General features: G+C 29.2%; 1 protein-coding gene across 2 annotated transcripts; it reads left to right on the plus strand.

The window, feature by feature from the left end:
- The first annotated feature begins 4,405 nt into the window (after positions 1–4,405).
- Positions 4,406–17,735, plus strand: LOC109187236 (pathogen-related protein). 2 transcript variants are annotated; one of them, XM_019337387.1, is made up of 5 exons: positions 4,406–4,598; positions 5,010–5,142; positions 5,995–6,293; positions 6,691–6,780; positions 17,481–17,735. In XM_019337387.1, the coding sequence occupies exons 1-5, from the start codon at positions 4,440–4,442 to the stop codon at positions 17,505–17,507; spliced, it is 708 nt and encodes a 235-aa protein (XP_019192932.1). In that variant the 5' UTR covers positions 4,406–4,439; the 3' UTR covers positions 17,508–17,735. The 2 variants fall into 2 exon arrangements, with proteins under 2 accessions (XP_019192932.1, XP_019192933.1); XM_019337388.1 differs by lacking the exons at positions 5,010–5,142; positions 5,995–6,293; positions 6,691–6,780 and adding exons at positions 14,686–14,788; positions 15,115–15,247; positions 16,706–17,004 and having other exon boundaries at positions 4,406–4,489; positions 17,391–17,735.

Below are 17,735 nucleotides of genomic sequence, written 5' to 3' on the forward strand. Positions count from 1 at the left end.
TTTGTAAACCAAAATTAAATTGCTTTGACATCAAAAAGATGTTTTTCATTAATTATGTACATATTCTCATCACTACAATCATTGTTTAACATTATTACTTTATTCATCTCATTTTATATAATATACTTTATTTGTTACATTTTATATAATATACACATATAACAATTGATTTTTTTTGTAATATTTAATTTATTATTAAATAATAAAATTGATGTATTTAAAAATATATAACAAATTCCTTTCAAAAAATAAAAATATATAACAAATTTATTAAATACAATATGTCAAATTTAAAAATTATAAAGATTTGTTAAAGAACATAAACAAAGAATGAAGAGTTGATTTGAGAAAAAAAATATGGAATAGGTTTTTTTTTTTTTTTTTTTTTTTTTTTTTTTTTTTTTTTTTTTTTTTTTAAACACATGATTCTTTATATTTTAGTATCCGTCCTATACTTTATTAATCTTTTTTAACCCAAAGAATCAATGTCCCACCACAAAAATTCAATCAATCATGTGATCATCCATTTGGAATGGTAATAGATGTGTCATCACACTACATAGTAGTTAATTGGCACCAAATTATTCTCTCATATTGGAGGTTGTGGATTTGAGGCTCAGTGAAGGCGATATGGCATTGTAACAGAGTCACTAGTACTCAAAAAATAATAAATTATTATTCATTAATGTTTTTGAAAACATTTTCAATACTTTTTATTACTCCATTGCTTTTTGTTCAAAAATGAAATAAAAAGTAATCAGATTTCAAATATTTCATAACTTCATATTTTATAAATTTAGAACTAATTAAATTTATACGTTTATTAATTTCCATTAAAAATGACAGGCAGGCTTGTTTACCTAAAATTTTCATTCTCTATTTTCTTTAATTTTTTTAATTCTTTTTTAGTTTTTCGTTCTCTATTTTTTATTTTCCAATTTAGCAAACATGTTTACTGGTACCCATTTTTCACAATCAATTCCAAATTTCAATTAAAAAAATTGTCAAATTAGGCTTCCTAAATTCATCAAAATAACAATTAAGTCTCCTAACTAGAAAAAATATTAATGAGGCCCTCTAAATAAAAAAAATAATGCAATTGGACCCTAATAATTTCCTATTCAAAAGTTGGTAATTTAATTTTACTGGCATCTACATGGTTCTGTGCACACTAGTGTACACAGATTATAGATGAAATGTGTATTTATTTGTGGTAGCGTCAATCAATTTATAGATATAAAATTAACAAGTTGAGGGTGTAGTGGAAAAAGAATTGTTTATTATAGAAATAACTTGGATTCAATTATTATTGATAACATTTTATGATTCTTTTTTATAAAATATATAATGATATGGAAAGAAAATTAACATGATATATATTGATAATGTAGCATATTTAATTTAGTATATACTAGCAAAGCAGCTTGACGAGGCAAGGTTAACCAAAGCTCGCCAATTGGTGGGACTATAAAATGCTAGCATGCCCTTACCAAGGCCAGAGACCTAGAGTGCCAGCTTGTGGAATTTTTTAAAAAATGAAATTTAATTTAAACCTAATTCAAAGAGCTAATAATTAAAAAATAAAATAAAATAGTCTAGATATATAATTTAAACAAACATTAATACATAGTTTTAAAGTTAATATTAAAACTAGATAATCTAAAATAAAACCAATGCAAAGTTTAAAAACTCCAAATATTGCCAACTAATATAATGTGATGAAATATTTTAAAAAAAAATCAGTTATAATATATATATATATATATATATATATATATATATATATATATATATATATATATATATATATATATACACACACACACACAAAGAATCATTGAATGAGAATAAAAATGACATGGTTGAAAAAGAAAATGATAATTAATACTTGATTAAAAATGACACAGAATATATTACTGGAAATATATATATAAAAAAAATATGTTATTAATAATTAACTAATTAATATGTATTAGAAAAGTATCATTGATTGAGAATGAAAATGGAATGAAAAGTATGCTAATTGGAAAAAGAAATGATAATTAATACTTTATTGAAAATGGCACGAAATATATTACTGAAAATATTTTTAAAAAATGTTATTACTAATTAACTAATTAATATTTATTAAAAAAGAATCATTGACTAAAAATAAAAATGACATATATGGAAATTAAGCCAATTGAAAACGACATGATAATTACTATTTGATTAAAAATGACACAGAATCCTTTTAAAAAATGGCACGAGATATATAATTTCTAAATATATAATGACAATTATATTAATAATTATAGTATAAATTAATTGATATGTATTAAAAACAATATTTGACTTAGAATACAAATGACATGAAAATTAGGCTAATTGGAAAAGGAAATGATTATTAATACTTAATTAAAAAATAAAAATAATCCCAAATTGACTCAAATGACAAAAAAATAGCAAGTCCGCCCAAACAATAGTATATGTAAATTGAAAAAGAAATCTGTTAATTGAAAAAATAATTGACTGAGATTAAAAATGACACGAAATATACAAATTATGGTATAATATTTTTTAAAAAAATATCTCCAAACTAACAATGTCGAAAAGGAAACAGGTTAACAATAGTATATGTGAATTGGAAAAATGTATCTGTTATTAATAATTTACTGGAAATAAAAAAAATTATATTAATAATTATATAATTAATATGTATTAAAAAAGAATTATTGGCTGGTAATAAAAATGACATGAAAATTAGGTCAATTGAAAAAAGAAATGATAATTAATAATTGATTAAAATGGATCAGAATATATTACTGGAAATAAAGAAATATGTTATTAATAAATAACTAACTAATATGTAATAAAAAAGAATTATTAATCGAAAATAAAAATGGAATGAAAATTAGTCCAATTAGAAAAAATAATAATAAATATTTGATTGAAATGACATGGAATATATAAATTCTAACTCTATATCGGCATTATATTAATATTTATAGTATAAACTAATTGATATGTATTAAAATAATATTTGACTAAGAATAGAAATGACATGGAAATTAGCACAACTGGAAAATGTATTTGTTAATTGAAGAAATAATTGACTGAGATTAAAAATGACACGGAATACATAAATTATGATATAATATATTTTAAGAAAAAAAAAAGATCCCCATATTAACTATATAGGAAATGAAACGGATTAACTATTGTATATGTACATTGAAAAAGGTATTTGTTATTAATAATTTACTAGAAATATAAAAAAAAAAATCGGTTATAAATAATTAACTAATTAATATGTATCAAAAAAAAAAATCATTGAATGACAATAAAAATGTCATGGTTGGAAAAGGAAATGATATATTTCTTTTTTCGAAAACAAGAAATGATAATTAATACTTGATTAAAATGGCACAGAATATATTACTGAAAATATTTTTAAAAAAATATGTTATTAATAATTAACTAATTAACATGTATTAGAAACGTATCTTGATTGAGAATGAAAATAGAATGAAAATTAGGCTAATTGAAAAAAAAATGATAATTAATACTTGATTGAAAATGGCACGAAATATATTATTGAAAATATTTTTTTAAAAAAATCTGTTATTACTAATTAACTAATTAACATGTATTAAAAAAGAATTATTGACTGAGAATAAAAATGACATATATGAAAATTAGGCCAATTGAAAAACGACATGATAATTAATACTTGATTAAAAATGACACGGAATCTTTTTAAAAAAATGGCACAAGATATGTAATTGCTAAATATATAACGAAAATTATATTAATAATTATAGTATATGAGCAAATATTAAATGGTATTGAATTTAATATGAATAAATAACGTTTTAAAATATTGATTTTTTCCATAAAAGACTAAATTTCATATCCTAAGGCCCCACAACTCGGCCCGACATAATAATAGAGAGGTAAATAACGTTTTAAAATATTTTTATATGACATTTGAAAGTCCATTCTTGCGGTTGAGTGTGAACCCGTTAAAATAAGTATCTTAATTAGCAGACGGTTTTTTATTAATTGTATTAATATAATAGATTATAGTTATTATACATGGATCCATGCCATCTCTTAATTAAGATTTATCAAATTGCCAGAGTATATTTTATCAATTTAACTAAATTACATTATATTCACGCGCTATTATGGATCCATGTCTCTCTTAATTAGCCGTCGTTTTTTATTAATTGTATTAATATAATAGATTATATATATATTCACGCTATTTCACTCGCACCCTCTAAATACTATGTATATCAAATTTCCATGAACAATCTGACGTGTGGATTGACTATTGGGACGGGGAAGTCGTCATCCAGATTCCAGGCCACCGCCTATAAAACCCACTACGAGGCTAATTAAGCTTCCTCGTACACCATCATATTATATTCTAGGACCGGAGAAACTAAAGATCAATGGCGGCGGAGAAAGAAGTCGGCGTTAAAAGGGCGAGCGATAAGTACAGGTCCTTCCTTCATGAAGAAGACGGTGGAGGAGGAAACATCCAGTGGAGGCACGGCGGCGCTCCCACTTTCGACGCCGTTAACGAGCTCTTTGAGCAAGGCAGAACCCAGGTACGTATAGTACTAGGTTGTATCATCACTTGCATGTATATATGTGTGATGGATTTAATTAATTCAGGGTGGCACGAATTATTAAACTCGGAAATAAATAGAACGACTTAGTAAAAGGCCGTGAAGACCGTATTATATGTGATAAGTAGGCTATTATAATGATTTGTTTAGGAGAAAGTATGTAAGTAAAATGTGTCTTAATTGAAAAGGGCCTTTTATACAAGTCATGATCTCCTAACTGTCATCCTAAATCGAGATAAACAGTTATCCCCGCCTTTACCGCGTCCGATCCGAAAACCGAACAACGCGGCCGAGGTCGGTTGCCGGGCCCGGACCGACCTCCAGCCGAGCTCGTGCCGAGGCGGGTATGATGGCCGGCGTTTTGAATTGGTTATTAAGTTTAATTTGTAGGTATGGCCAGAAGGATCCTTGGAAGAGACAGTACAAAATGCTGTGAAGTCCTGGGAAATGGAGCTGTCTCATAAAACTCGCATTCAAGACTTCAGGACCATTAATCCTGAAAAATTCAAGCTCTTCGTTAATGGTATGTATGCAGCATCTTAGATTTTTTCTTAAAAAATGACTATTCAACTATTTATCCATAATTTTGAAAAAGGCATCATAGAATTTTTCTTAAAAATTGACTATTCAACAATTTATCAAACACCTCATTATAACAACATGAGAGTGAAGTATGAAAAAGGTAAGAAAAAAATTGTGATTGGCATGCATGATAAATAGTAGTGGATTTAGATATATATCAGTCCATTTAAAAATATAGTTGGTGAAGATGTTACAACATAACAGATCATATGTTCACTCTCACCACAAACAAATTAAATAAATAGTCACACCCACATGATTCATGTGATCATGTCTACCCTCATCAACTCGACAATTTATATCATGGACCAACATTATGGACCTTGGATGGGCGAGGTATAAAATTCTTCGTAAAGTACAAAATTTTATAACATAAGATACAAAAAATTACAATACAAGACATATATACATGTTATATATATATATATATATATATATATATATATATATATATATATATATATATATATATATATATTTTTTTTTTTTTTTTAAATATAATTTAGATACATAGTCACAAAATTTCATAATACAAGACGTAAAGATTCATAATATAAGACACAACTATTAATTTGTTTCACTTACAAAATTCATACTCTTTCAAGGTACACTATTTCATAACACAAAACACAAAAACTCACAACATAAGACACATACACATGCACCAGGATCTACACTGTACTGTGAAACTGGTTCATGGGATAAGGATTGCATCAACCCTATAGTACATATTCCCGATCGACATCATCAAACTAATTTCTCTTCCTTTTATTTATTTATTTATTAATTATAGGGAGGGAGGGATTGTCAGCTGAAGAAACCTTAGAGGTGGGGAGTTACAATGCACTGTTGAAGACCTCGTTGCCGGAACAGTTCAAGTTCTACAAATCCGAGGAGGAGAGTTTTGAATCGTCACACGACGAGTTCCGGTCGGCATTTCCTCGGGGGTTTGCGTGGGAGGTGATGGCCGTGTATTCAGGGCCGCCTGTGGTGACCTACAAGTTCAGGCATTGGGGCTATTTTGAAGGACCTTTCAAGGGCCACTCTCCTACCGGAGAATTGGTTCAGTTTTATGGCCTTGGTATCATGAAGGTACTCTCTATCTCTCTCATCTCCCCAAACAGATAAATTGTGAACAAGAACACATGATCGAACCTTGACAATCATGAGAGTCACACCCAGACTCCTTGTAAAGATATCAGATACAAATCCTCCCACGTAATGGGTTATTAAATCACATAATTTAAACTTTCACTATCTGTTAGGTCGAGATGTTGAGGTCCTGCACGCAAGATATTATTAATTATTAGATACAAGAATATGTACATATTGTTGCTGTGTTCTGTAGATAGACATGATTCTTATCTTCTTCAGTTCACTGATTTTTAAGATAGGTAGAGTCCATATGTTGTCCATCCACATCAGTATGAGTGGACCCTAACGTTTACAAAGTTGTACTATGAATATGATTATGATGTTTAATTTACAGGTTGATGAATCTCTGAGGGCCGAGGAAGTAGAGATATACTATGACCCAGCAGAGCTTTTTGGTGGGCTTCTCAAAGGAACAGATTCCAACATTAAGCAATGCCTGAGTCAATAATGTTAAGCCCTTAACTGGAATAAAAAAAAATGTGGGTACTACTTGTTTCTTAAAATGAAAGGTTCATAGTATTTTGATTTTAGTATTTTTAATAATTTTTCTTATTTATCCTTCATTATATTATTTTCTTTCCTTAAATAACCTTAAATTCTGTTAGTATAAACTTTATTAACGGAATATTCCGTTAACTATTTATTATTCTTAACTTACTCATTAATTTCTATAAGAAATGTCTTAGGTTCGAACCTCATTCCAATTAGAGTTAGCATAATTGTTAAACATATACTACAAATATGTTAAAATGTATTAAAAAATAAAATATAAAATTTAACATAAACTTTGGTCAAATAATTAGCCCGACTAAATTCATAGCATTCAATGATTAAAAATCATGAACTTTGATAATCATTTGATTTTCTTTCATTAAAAAAATAATAAATAAGTTCAGTTTTTTTTTTTTTTTCGTTTAATTAATCTTCTTTTGATTATTGAGAACAAAATTTAATATTTCAATTATGCATTTATCAATGCATGAAAACTTCTAAAGAATTTGTAAGTTAATTTTTATATTATTATACTAATATCTATTGTGATCATATATTTTGAATTATTTATTATCATCATCTATTGACAACAATTGTCATTGACAAACTCTCAAAATAATTTGTCTCAACAACGAATGGAAATTAAAAAAAAAATCAATGATTTCATTACTGTGGATGAAAAGTATATACGCCACTTTATTCCATCGTTATGCTGTAGAACCGTGTCCACCTTGTAATGTGGACACAGTTCTATATTCATAATTACTGAACTATATGTTCATAATTATAAAGCTATATATTCATAATTTTAGAACTTCATATTCATAATTATTGAACTCTATATTCACAATTACAAACTCTATGTTCATAATTACTAAATTATATGTTCATAATTATAAAACTATATATTCATAATTTTTTAACTTCATATTCACAATTATTGAAACTCTATATTCATAATTATAGAATTATATGTTCATAATTATGTTCACAACTCTATGTTCATAATTAATTAATTATAGAACTATATGTTCATAATTATGAACAATTTTGGAACCGTGTTCACCTTTGTCCACATTGCAAGGTGGACACGGTTTCACATCATAATTTTCTCACTTTATTGCTCTTATTACTTAAACTAGTATTTTCACCCGTGCGATTCACGGAATGGAATTGTTGTAATATATTAAGAATATTTAAATCGATATATAATTATTTAAGAGTTAATTTCACCAGAGGTCGCTTATCTTTCCTGACAATTCCAAATTTAATCCTAGACTATAGTTATTAATTATTACAATTTATTCTATGTTACAACTCTTACGTTAATATTCTTACTATTATTATTAACACTTAATTACTTTTAGATATTATTATTACCACTTATATTATTATTATTATATTATTATTATTATTATTATTAGTTTCTTTTGAAGTACTGTTAGTATATAATGGTCGTGAGGCACAATAATAATATAACCATAATTAAATATTCTTGTATTGTATTCCGGAGTTAATGCCACTTTTGGTCCTAGACTTATTGAGGCATTGACACTTTTCATCATCCATACTAAAAATTGCCACTTAGTAGACACTATTATTGGTCGTTGGACAGTTTTGATCCTCCGTCAATGAAGCCGTTTGTTGACCGTGAATTAGAAGGGCTTTTCTGTCTTTTTATGTCTTATTCTTCTAATCTTGTTTAGACCAGCACTGCTGTGACTCCTGTGAGGCGAGATGGCAAGACTTGGCGGCTAAGTAGTAACCGTCGGTAGTGAGTAGCAGCGAGGTTCTTCTCCGGCGAGTTGTGGGTACGACGGCGAGCATACGAGGCAGTAACTCCTTCCGGCGACGGACCAGTAAGGCAGATCTGGCGGTGCAGCAACAGATCCGGCGAGGTTGGGGCCTTCACCGGTGGTTTTTGATTCCGGCGAAGCAGAGAGGGTAGCAGGTCGGCGAACCCTCCTATGGTAAATAGCAGTTGTAGTTGTAGATGGCGTGATGTAGAATTTGCACCTGTAAGTCCTCCCTTCCATATTAACCACAAATATCCTTCCCATCTCTCTCTCTCTCTGACCACAACTACTTGGTGCACAACCTCAAAAACTCTGTTATTCTACCTGAAAATCATTGAAGTTTCAAGCTGAAAATGTGGAATCCGCCGCTCCCCAAAAATCGCATTGTCTGAGGTGTTGGAATGGCCGGTTTTGACTTCCTAGCGGTTGTAGCTTCATTCCCCAACCCGGATGATAAAATTCGGAGCACCAGCTTTGAGGTTCAAGGAGGTGGTAACACTGGCAATGCTTTGATAAAACCCGGATGATAAAATTCGTCTTGGTCTTAATCCAAGGATCATATCTAAGGTTGCTGATGACTCGCATGGCGAAAGAATACTTGATGAGCTTGAAATGGATGGTGTTGATACATCTTTTATGGTGGTGTCCAAAGGAGGAAACTCATCATTCACATATGTCATTGTTGACAACCAAAAAAAAAAAAAAACTCGCACGTGCATTTTCAATCCAGGATATCCACCCATGATATCTGAGGGTCTACATACCCAAATCAAAATTGTCTTCAGCGCTTGGAGTAAATATTGTCTACTTAGATGGAAGGCTGCATGAGACTGCTTTGATTGTAGCGCAGGAGGCAAAGAGTAGGGGCATACCTATTATAGTTGATGCAGAAAGGTTAAGGGAGGGGTTGGGTGATATTCCTGACTTTGCTAGTTATGTTGTATGCTCGACAAAATTTCCACAGGCATGGACTAACGCCCTTTCTATTCCAACTGCACTTGTTTCCATTATCTTGAGATTGATGTCAAATGTAAAATTTGTGATTGTTAGTTGGGTGAAGATGGTTTCTTAATGTGAGAAAGGACTGAAGCGGATAATCTCAGTTTGAAGAAATGGATGTAACAGTGACCAATGGATGGAGAAATACAAGGATTAGAACATAAAAAGACAGAAATACCGTGAGTCACAATAATAATATAACAATAATTAAATATTGTTTAATTCTATATTCTTCTAGGATTTCTATTACCATCATTAATTATTCCCAAATTTACCATAATTAAATAATTTGACCAATTATAAAGAAAGATTATTAAATAATGCACGAGACAATTGTTTAATTAAAAATTTTAAAAATTCATTAATAAAACATAAGGTTCTCATAGTTTTTTCTTAGAAACTCTTTAATAAAGTACTTTTTTTAGAAATTGGTGGGCCAAACCGCCTACGGCAGTTTGCAGTGGATAGATCTCGAAAAAATACGCGATTTCAAAAAAACATTTGTCCAAAACGGAGAACGGAGTAAAAAGATATGCCTTGCCGAACTTTTGTTTTTATATATAGAATAGATTGTATTACACTATTTTATAATATTAGAATAGAATTTTAACGCAGAATTATTGTACGAATGGGAAAGTAGAAATCAATATATTCTATTAGGAAGTGAGATTTTTTAGGAATTGGGCGGGAAGTAAAAATTTCATGATTTTGTTTTTATATATAGTATAGATTGTATTACACTATTTTATAATATTAGAATAGAATTTTAACGCAGAATTATTGTACGAATAGGAAATTAGAAATCAATATATTTTATTAGGAAGAGAGATTTTTTAGGAATTGGGCGGGAAGTTAAAATTTCAGGATTTTGTTTTTATATATAGTATAGATTGTATTACACTATTTTATAATATAAGAATAGAATTTTAACGCAGAATTATTGTACGGATGGGAAAGTTGAAATCAATATATTTTATTAGGAAGAGAGATTTTTTAGGAATTGGGCGGGAAAGTTAAAATTTCAAGATTTTGTTTTTATATATAGTATAGATTGTATTACACTATTTTATAATATTAGAATAGAATTTTAACGCAGAATTATTGTACGAATGGAAAAGTAAAAATCAATATATTTTATTAGGAAGAGAGATTTTTTTAGGAATTGGGCGGGAAGTTAAAATTTCAGGATTTTGTTTTTATATATAGTATAGAAGTATAGATTGTATTACACTATTTTATAATATTAGAATAGAATTTTAACTCAGAATAATTGTACGAATGGGAAAGTAGAAATCAATATATTTTATTAGGAAGAGAGATTTTTTAGGAATTGGGCGGGAAGTTAAAATTTCAGGATTTTGTTTTTATATATAGTATAGATATAGATTGTATTACACTATTTTATAATATTAGAATAGAATTTTAACGCAGAATTATTGTACGGATGGGAAAGTTGAAATCAATATATTTTATTAGGAAGAGGGATTTTTTAGGAATTAGACGGTAAAGTTAAAATTTCAGGATTTTGTTTTTATATATAGAATAGATTGTATTACACTATTTTATAATATTAGAATAGAATTTTAACGCAGAATTATTGTACGAATGGGAAAGTAGAAATCAATATATTCTATTAGGAAGTGAGATTTTTTAGGAATTGGGCGGGAAGTAAAAATTTCATGATTTTGTTTTTATATATAGTATAGATTGTATTACACTATTTTATAATATTAGAATAGAATTTTAACGCAGAATTATTGTACGAATGGGAAAGTAGAAATCAATATATTCTATTAGGAAGAAAGATTTTTTAGGAATAGGGCGGAAAGTTAAAATTTCAGGATTTTGTTTTTATATATAGTATAGATTGTATTACACTATTTTATAATATTAGAATAGAATTTTAACGCAGAATTATTGTACTAATAGGAAATTAGAAATCAATATATTTTATTAGGAAGAGAGATTTTTTAGGAATTGGGCGGAAAGTTAAAATTTCAGAATTTTGTTTTTATATATAGTATAGATTGTATTACACTATTTTATAATATAAGAATAGAATTTTAACGCAGAATTATTGTACGAATAGAAAAGTAGAAATCAATATATTTTATTTGGAAGAGAGATTTTTTAGGAATTGGGCGGAAAGTTAAAATTTCAGGATTTTGTTTTTATATATAGTATAGATTGTATTATACTATTTTATAATATTAGAATAGAATTTTAACTCAGAATTATTGTACGGGAAAGTAGAAATCAATATATTTTATTAGGAAGAGAGATTTTTTAGGAATTGGGCGGGAAAGTTAAAATTTCAGGATTTTGTTTTTATATATAGTATAGATATAGATTGTATTACACTATTTTATAATATTAGAATAGAATTTTAACGCAGAATTATTGTACGGATGGGAAAGTTGAATCAATATATTTTATTAGGAAGAGAGATTTTTTAGGAATTGGGCGGGAAAGTTAAAATTTCACGATTTTGTTTTTATATATAGTATAGATTGTATTACACTATTTTATAATATTAGAATAGAATTTTAACGCAGAATTATTGTACGAATGGAAAAGTAGAAATCAATATATTTTATTAGGAAGAGAGATTTTTTAGGGATTGGGCGGGAAGTTAAAATTTAAGGATTTTGTTTTATATATAGTATAGATTAAAAAATAAATTAGTAGCTACAACAAAAAACAATACATATGCATTTAATTAATTTAGAATTAGATGTCTCACAACACATGAAACATGTAGGGAAAAACTACCACTACCAAATATCAACATGTGCTTGTAAGATAAATAGTTTATAGCACAACTAAGATCTTAGTCATATACGTGCTCATATACACAATAAGACAAATCTAAAACTTTATACACCATAATCTCATTGCGTGATGAATCCCTCTATGATACTACCAATAACCCAATTGCACATGACACACTACCAATAACACAAAAAAAAAAAGAGAAAAAAAAGAAGAAGAAGAAAAAAAAGATATGTACTGAAGATGAAAACAATAACAATGCTACCTAAAAGAGAAATAGAAAAATTTAAACAAAAAATAGTATTTATTTAGACTATCGCTTTTAGACTTAGTACTTAGATTAGCGTTATTACAAAGTTGCAAACATTTATTTTGTGACAGTTATATATAATCAATCTCTCATATATTATATTACATTTATATACTTTAAATTACCGATTTAAATAAACAAATTCAACATTTATTTACCTATGCATGAACATTTTCTATATAATATTACATTGAAATACTTATTTAAAAAAAAAGTATTGGCACTATCCTATTCGCGCAAAGCGCGTAGAAAAACTAGTATATATATATATATATATATGACATTTGGAAGTCCATCATATCCTTATTGTTGAGTGTGAACGAGTTAAAATATAAGTATCTTAATTAGTCACCGAGTTTTTATTAATTGCATTAATATAATAGATTATAGTTATTATACATGGATCCATGCCATCTCTTAATTAAGATTTATCAAATTACGGAGTATATATTATATTTTATCAATTAAAATAAATTATATTATATTCACGCTATTTCAATTCACTCCCACACTCTAAGGGGATGTTTGGTTCATGGAAAATATATTTCTTAAAGTGGAGGAAAATGTTGTTTCTTGGTGTTTGGTTCATGGAATTCTTTTGGAAAATGAATTCCTCAAATTTGAGGAAAACAAAATCCTTGATTGGACCAAGGATTTTGTTTTCCATGGAAGATGAGAAGAAAAAGTGTTATGAATTGCCTATTTTACCTTTGTTTTCTTTTTTAATTATATTACTCTTATTAATTTGGCCTTGTTTGGCAAACCTAGCTGAAAAGTTATAAGATAGGAGCTGAAAGCTATAAGCTCGGAGCTGAAAACTGAAGAGCTGTTAAGCTAGCTGTTATGATTGAAAGTGTTTGGTAAACTTAACTTTTTGATAAGCTGATAAATGTAAAAAGACTAAAAAGGACACCTTCATTAAATTTAAATTAGTTTATTTACATATTAAAATTTAACATTTTGTCTTTAAAAAAATTAACATTTTGAAATAAAACTATTGACATAATCATAATCTAGCATCTCATAATGAAGTAGCAATATTGTTGCAATAATAATAATAATAATAATAATAATAATAATAATAATAATAATAATAATAATAATAATAATAATAATAATAATAATAATATTTGCGGTGAAAGTTGCGAATAAATGAGAAGAGAAAATGATTTTAATTGGGAAGAATAAATTTTGTCATTTCTTTAAAATAATAAGGATAAAGATGGTAAAAAAAAGTTAGGAAGCTAGGAGCTTATATTGAAACGCTACCTAAGGTAGTGTTCTAAAATAAGCTCTTATTTTAAGGTATGAGCTTATTTTGGGAACATTATCAAACAGAGCTTATAGCTTATTATTAACTTAAAATAAGTTATAAGCTCCTAAATAAGTTATGCTAAACAAGTTCTGTCAAACAGAGCCTTTGTAGAGACATATAAATTTTTATACTCGTTTTTTTTTTTTAAAGGAGCCTGTACGGCATTTTATTCAAAGTATGCAGAAATAGAAGCTGGTGTATCTGAGTCCCAGTACATAAAAGTCGAATGAGTAAAAGCAGTAGATGCTAAAGTATGAGCTAAATAATTTTCTAATCTAGGAATATAATGAAGAAAACAATAATCAAAAGTCGATATAATAGTCCTGCAACTATCAATGGCATAACCCAAGTAGGTTCGTGGTTTGTAAATTTTTATACTCGTTATTCCTTACAATTCCAACGAGCCCTAAATATTATGTATTTCAAATTTCAATTAAGAATCTGACGTGTGGATTGAGTATTGGGACGGGGAATCGCCATGAAGGCCACCGCCTATAAAACCCAATGTAGTATGTGAGGCCAATTAAGCTTCCTCGTACACCATCATATTATATTGTAGGAGCGGAGAAAGTAGAGATAACGTCGTGGGTGAGGATCAATGGCAGCTGGTGGAGCGGCGGAGCAAGGAGTAGGCGATAAGTACAGGTCCTTCCTTCACGACGAAGCGGGAGGAGACATCCAGTGGAGGCACGGCCGCGCTCCCATTTTCGACGCCGTTAACGAGCTCTTTGAACAGGGCAGAACCCAGGTACTACGTAGTACTACGTTAGTTGTATCACTTGCATGTATATATATGTGTTGAAAAAATTGGGCGCCTAGCCGGTGCCTAGTCAGTGTCTAGGCGACGCTTAAGCGGCAAATTTAGGCCGCCTAGTCAGTGTTTAGGCGGCGCTTAAGCGGCAAACTAGGCCGGTTAGCTGGCCAACCTACTAGCTAGACCACTGAGGGTCTAGTATCGATTAATCGATGTTTAGGTGGGATTTTTGTCACACTAATTATATGTTAGTCACAAAAAAGAGTTGAAGAAGATGATGATGGCCGGCCGGCGTTTTGGTTATTAATTTTAATTTGTAGGTATGGCCAGAAGGATCCTTAGAAGAGAAGGTACAAAATGCTGTAAAGTCCTGGGAAATGGAGCTGTCTCATAAAACTCGCATACAAGACTTCAGGACCATCAATCCTGAAAAATTCAAGCTCTTCGTTAATGGTATGTATGTAACATCATATATTCATATCCTAGCTAGCAAGCATACATCGGAAATATCCGTATGTGAATTCTAAAAGTCTCAACTCCAAACTAATTAAGAAACTAATTAAGGACCTCTCCAATAAGGAGACTATGCACAGATTTTAAGAGAAAATTGCCAACATGAAAAGATAATAATGAGGAGAGAGAATATTAGAGTTGGTACTGCAAATGTGGAGATTTTACAGAAAAAGTGGGACCCACCCATTTTAATAATTTCCCAGAAAAGAACGGGTGAAGACTACAAATGGCCCCTTTCGGGCGAGTGCAGTGCACGAGGGCATTAATGATAGTCTTTATTATTATTATTATTATTATTTAAAAAAAAAAAGCAGTATTTGTTTTTTTTTTCACTTTTTTTTTATCATTTTTTCTTTCCTAATCACACTTACAGAAATTCTTCAAAACTCACACCAAAATTCCTACTAATGAGGATGCCCTTACTCCAGTTAAAACTTGTGAAGAAGGTAAATTTCAATATGTGCCTATAATAGGCCCCAAATACTTGTAAATTAGTGCTCACCAAAAGATCAAATACATAATCATTTGGTAGGCTGGATTCAAACCCTAAACTATATAGATTATGTGGGAATATATATATATATATATATATATATATATATATATATATATATATATATATATATATAAAGTAAAATAGATTATTTAAATCAAGTAGTTAAACAGTTCAAATTTACATTGTGACAATTCCATGATTTTTTAAAACTAAATCAGCATATAAGTGCATTATATAAAAGTCTAAGTGTATTGCCATAAAATGTATCTTTTTGGTAAAACGGTGGGAACATAGTATTAATTAGTAACATATCTAAAATGACTTATAAAGATATAAATCTATTTTTTAAAAAATTATGTAAAACTATTTTTAGTTTTATTTTTATTTATTTATTTATGATTATTATTATTAATGTCATAATTTTGAAAAAGACATAAAAATTTTCTTAAAAATTGACTATTCAGCTATTTATTTATCAAACATCTCATTAGAACATGAGAGTAAAGTATGAAAAAGGTAAGAAAAATTTGTGAATGGCATGCATGATAAATAGTAGTGGATTAAGATATATATATATATATATATATATATATATATATATATATATATCAGTCCATTTAAAAATAGTTGAATTGGTTAAGATGTTACTCCATAACAGAATCATATATATGTTTACTCTCACCACAAACAAATTAAATAAATAATCACACCCATCCACATGATTCATGTGATCATGTCTACCCTCATCAACTCGCCAATTTATATCATATACCAGTGTCCATATATCATTATAGACTTTGGATCGACAAGGTACAAAATTCATATTCGTAAAGTACAGAATTCCCGACAGACATCATCAAACTAATTTCTCTTCCTTTTATTTATTTATTTATTAATTATAGGGAGGGAGGGATTGTCAGCTGAAGAAACCTTAAAGGTGGGGAGTTACAATGCACTGTTGAAGACTTCGTTGCCGGAACAGTTCAAGTTCTACAAATCCGAGGAGGAGAGTTTTGAATCGTCACACGACGCGTTCCGGTCGGCATTTCCTCGGGGGTTTGCGTGGGAAGTGATGGCCGTGTATTCAGGGCCGCCTGTGGTGGCCTACAAGTTCAGGCATTGGGGCTATTTTGAAGGACCTTTCAACGGCCATTCCCCTACCGGAGAATTGGTTCAGTTTTATGGCCTTGGTATCATGAAGGTACTCTCTCTCTCTCTCATTTCCCCAAACAGATAAATTGTGAACAAGAACATAGGATCGAATCTTAACAAGACAGTCATGAAAATTACACTCAAGGTAATAGATTCTTTGTGAAGTCACCAGAATTGAAGCATGTGCTTCATCTCAACTAAAAGACTAAGCTGATAGTTTGATTGCACATTAATGGGTATATGCTCAACAACCAGACACTAGTCCTCCCACCTAATAGACTATTATGTTCTATGTATAGACATGATTCTTATCTTCTTCAGTTTACTGATTTTAATATAGGTAGACTCCATATGTTGTCGCTCCACATCAGTATGAGTGGACCCTAACTTTTACAAAGTTGTACTCTGAATATGATTATGATGTTTAATTTACAGGTTGATGAATCTCTGAGGGCTGAGGAAGTAGAGATATACTATGACCCAGCAGAGCTTTTTGGTGGGCTTCTCAAAGGAACAGATTCCAACATTAAGCATTGCCCCTTCCAGAAATAAAAGAGCACCATCAAATTTCTTATCCACCCAGCTCGATCTGTTTAATTAGGTTTCTGTTAAAATGTTATGAATTATATTGCCCTAATAACTTAATTCAAAATGTTGATTTTACGGCTTAGGATAGCAAGATGGCGGCCAACACTTTGAATTATTATATATGAATAATGGCAAATTATATTGTGGTTTAGGTTTAACTTTGTATTATGGTGGATTTTATCTAAAATAATA

This window comes from Ipomoea nil, unplaced genomic scaffold (assembly GCF_001879475.1).
Source record: "Ipomoea nil cultivar Tokyo-kokei standard unplaced genomic scaffold, Asagao_1.1 scaffold1421, whole genome shotgun sequence".
NCBI classification, from domain to species: Eukaryota; Viridiplantae; Streptophyta; class Magnoliopsida; order Solanales; family Convolvulaceae; genus Ipomoea; species Ipomoea nil.

Excerpts from the sequence above, each read along its gene's own strand:
- LOC109187236 (XM_019337387.1), top strand. The coding sequence starts at position 4,440 with ATGGCGGCGGAGAAAGAAGTCGGCGTTAAAAGGGCGAGCGATAAGTAC. Across the intron at positions 4,599-5,009 it reads TTGAGCAAGGCAGAACCCAG|GTATGGCCAGAAGGATCCTT; the intron begins GTACGTATAGTA and ends TTTAATTTGTAG. Across the intron at positions 6,294-6,690 it reads ATGGCCTTGGTATCATGAAG|GTTGATGAATCTCTGAGGGC; the intron begins GTACTCTCTATC and ends TTTAATTTACAG.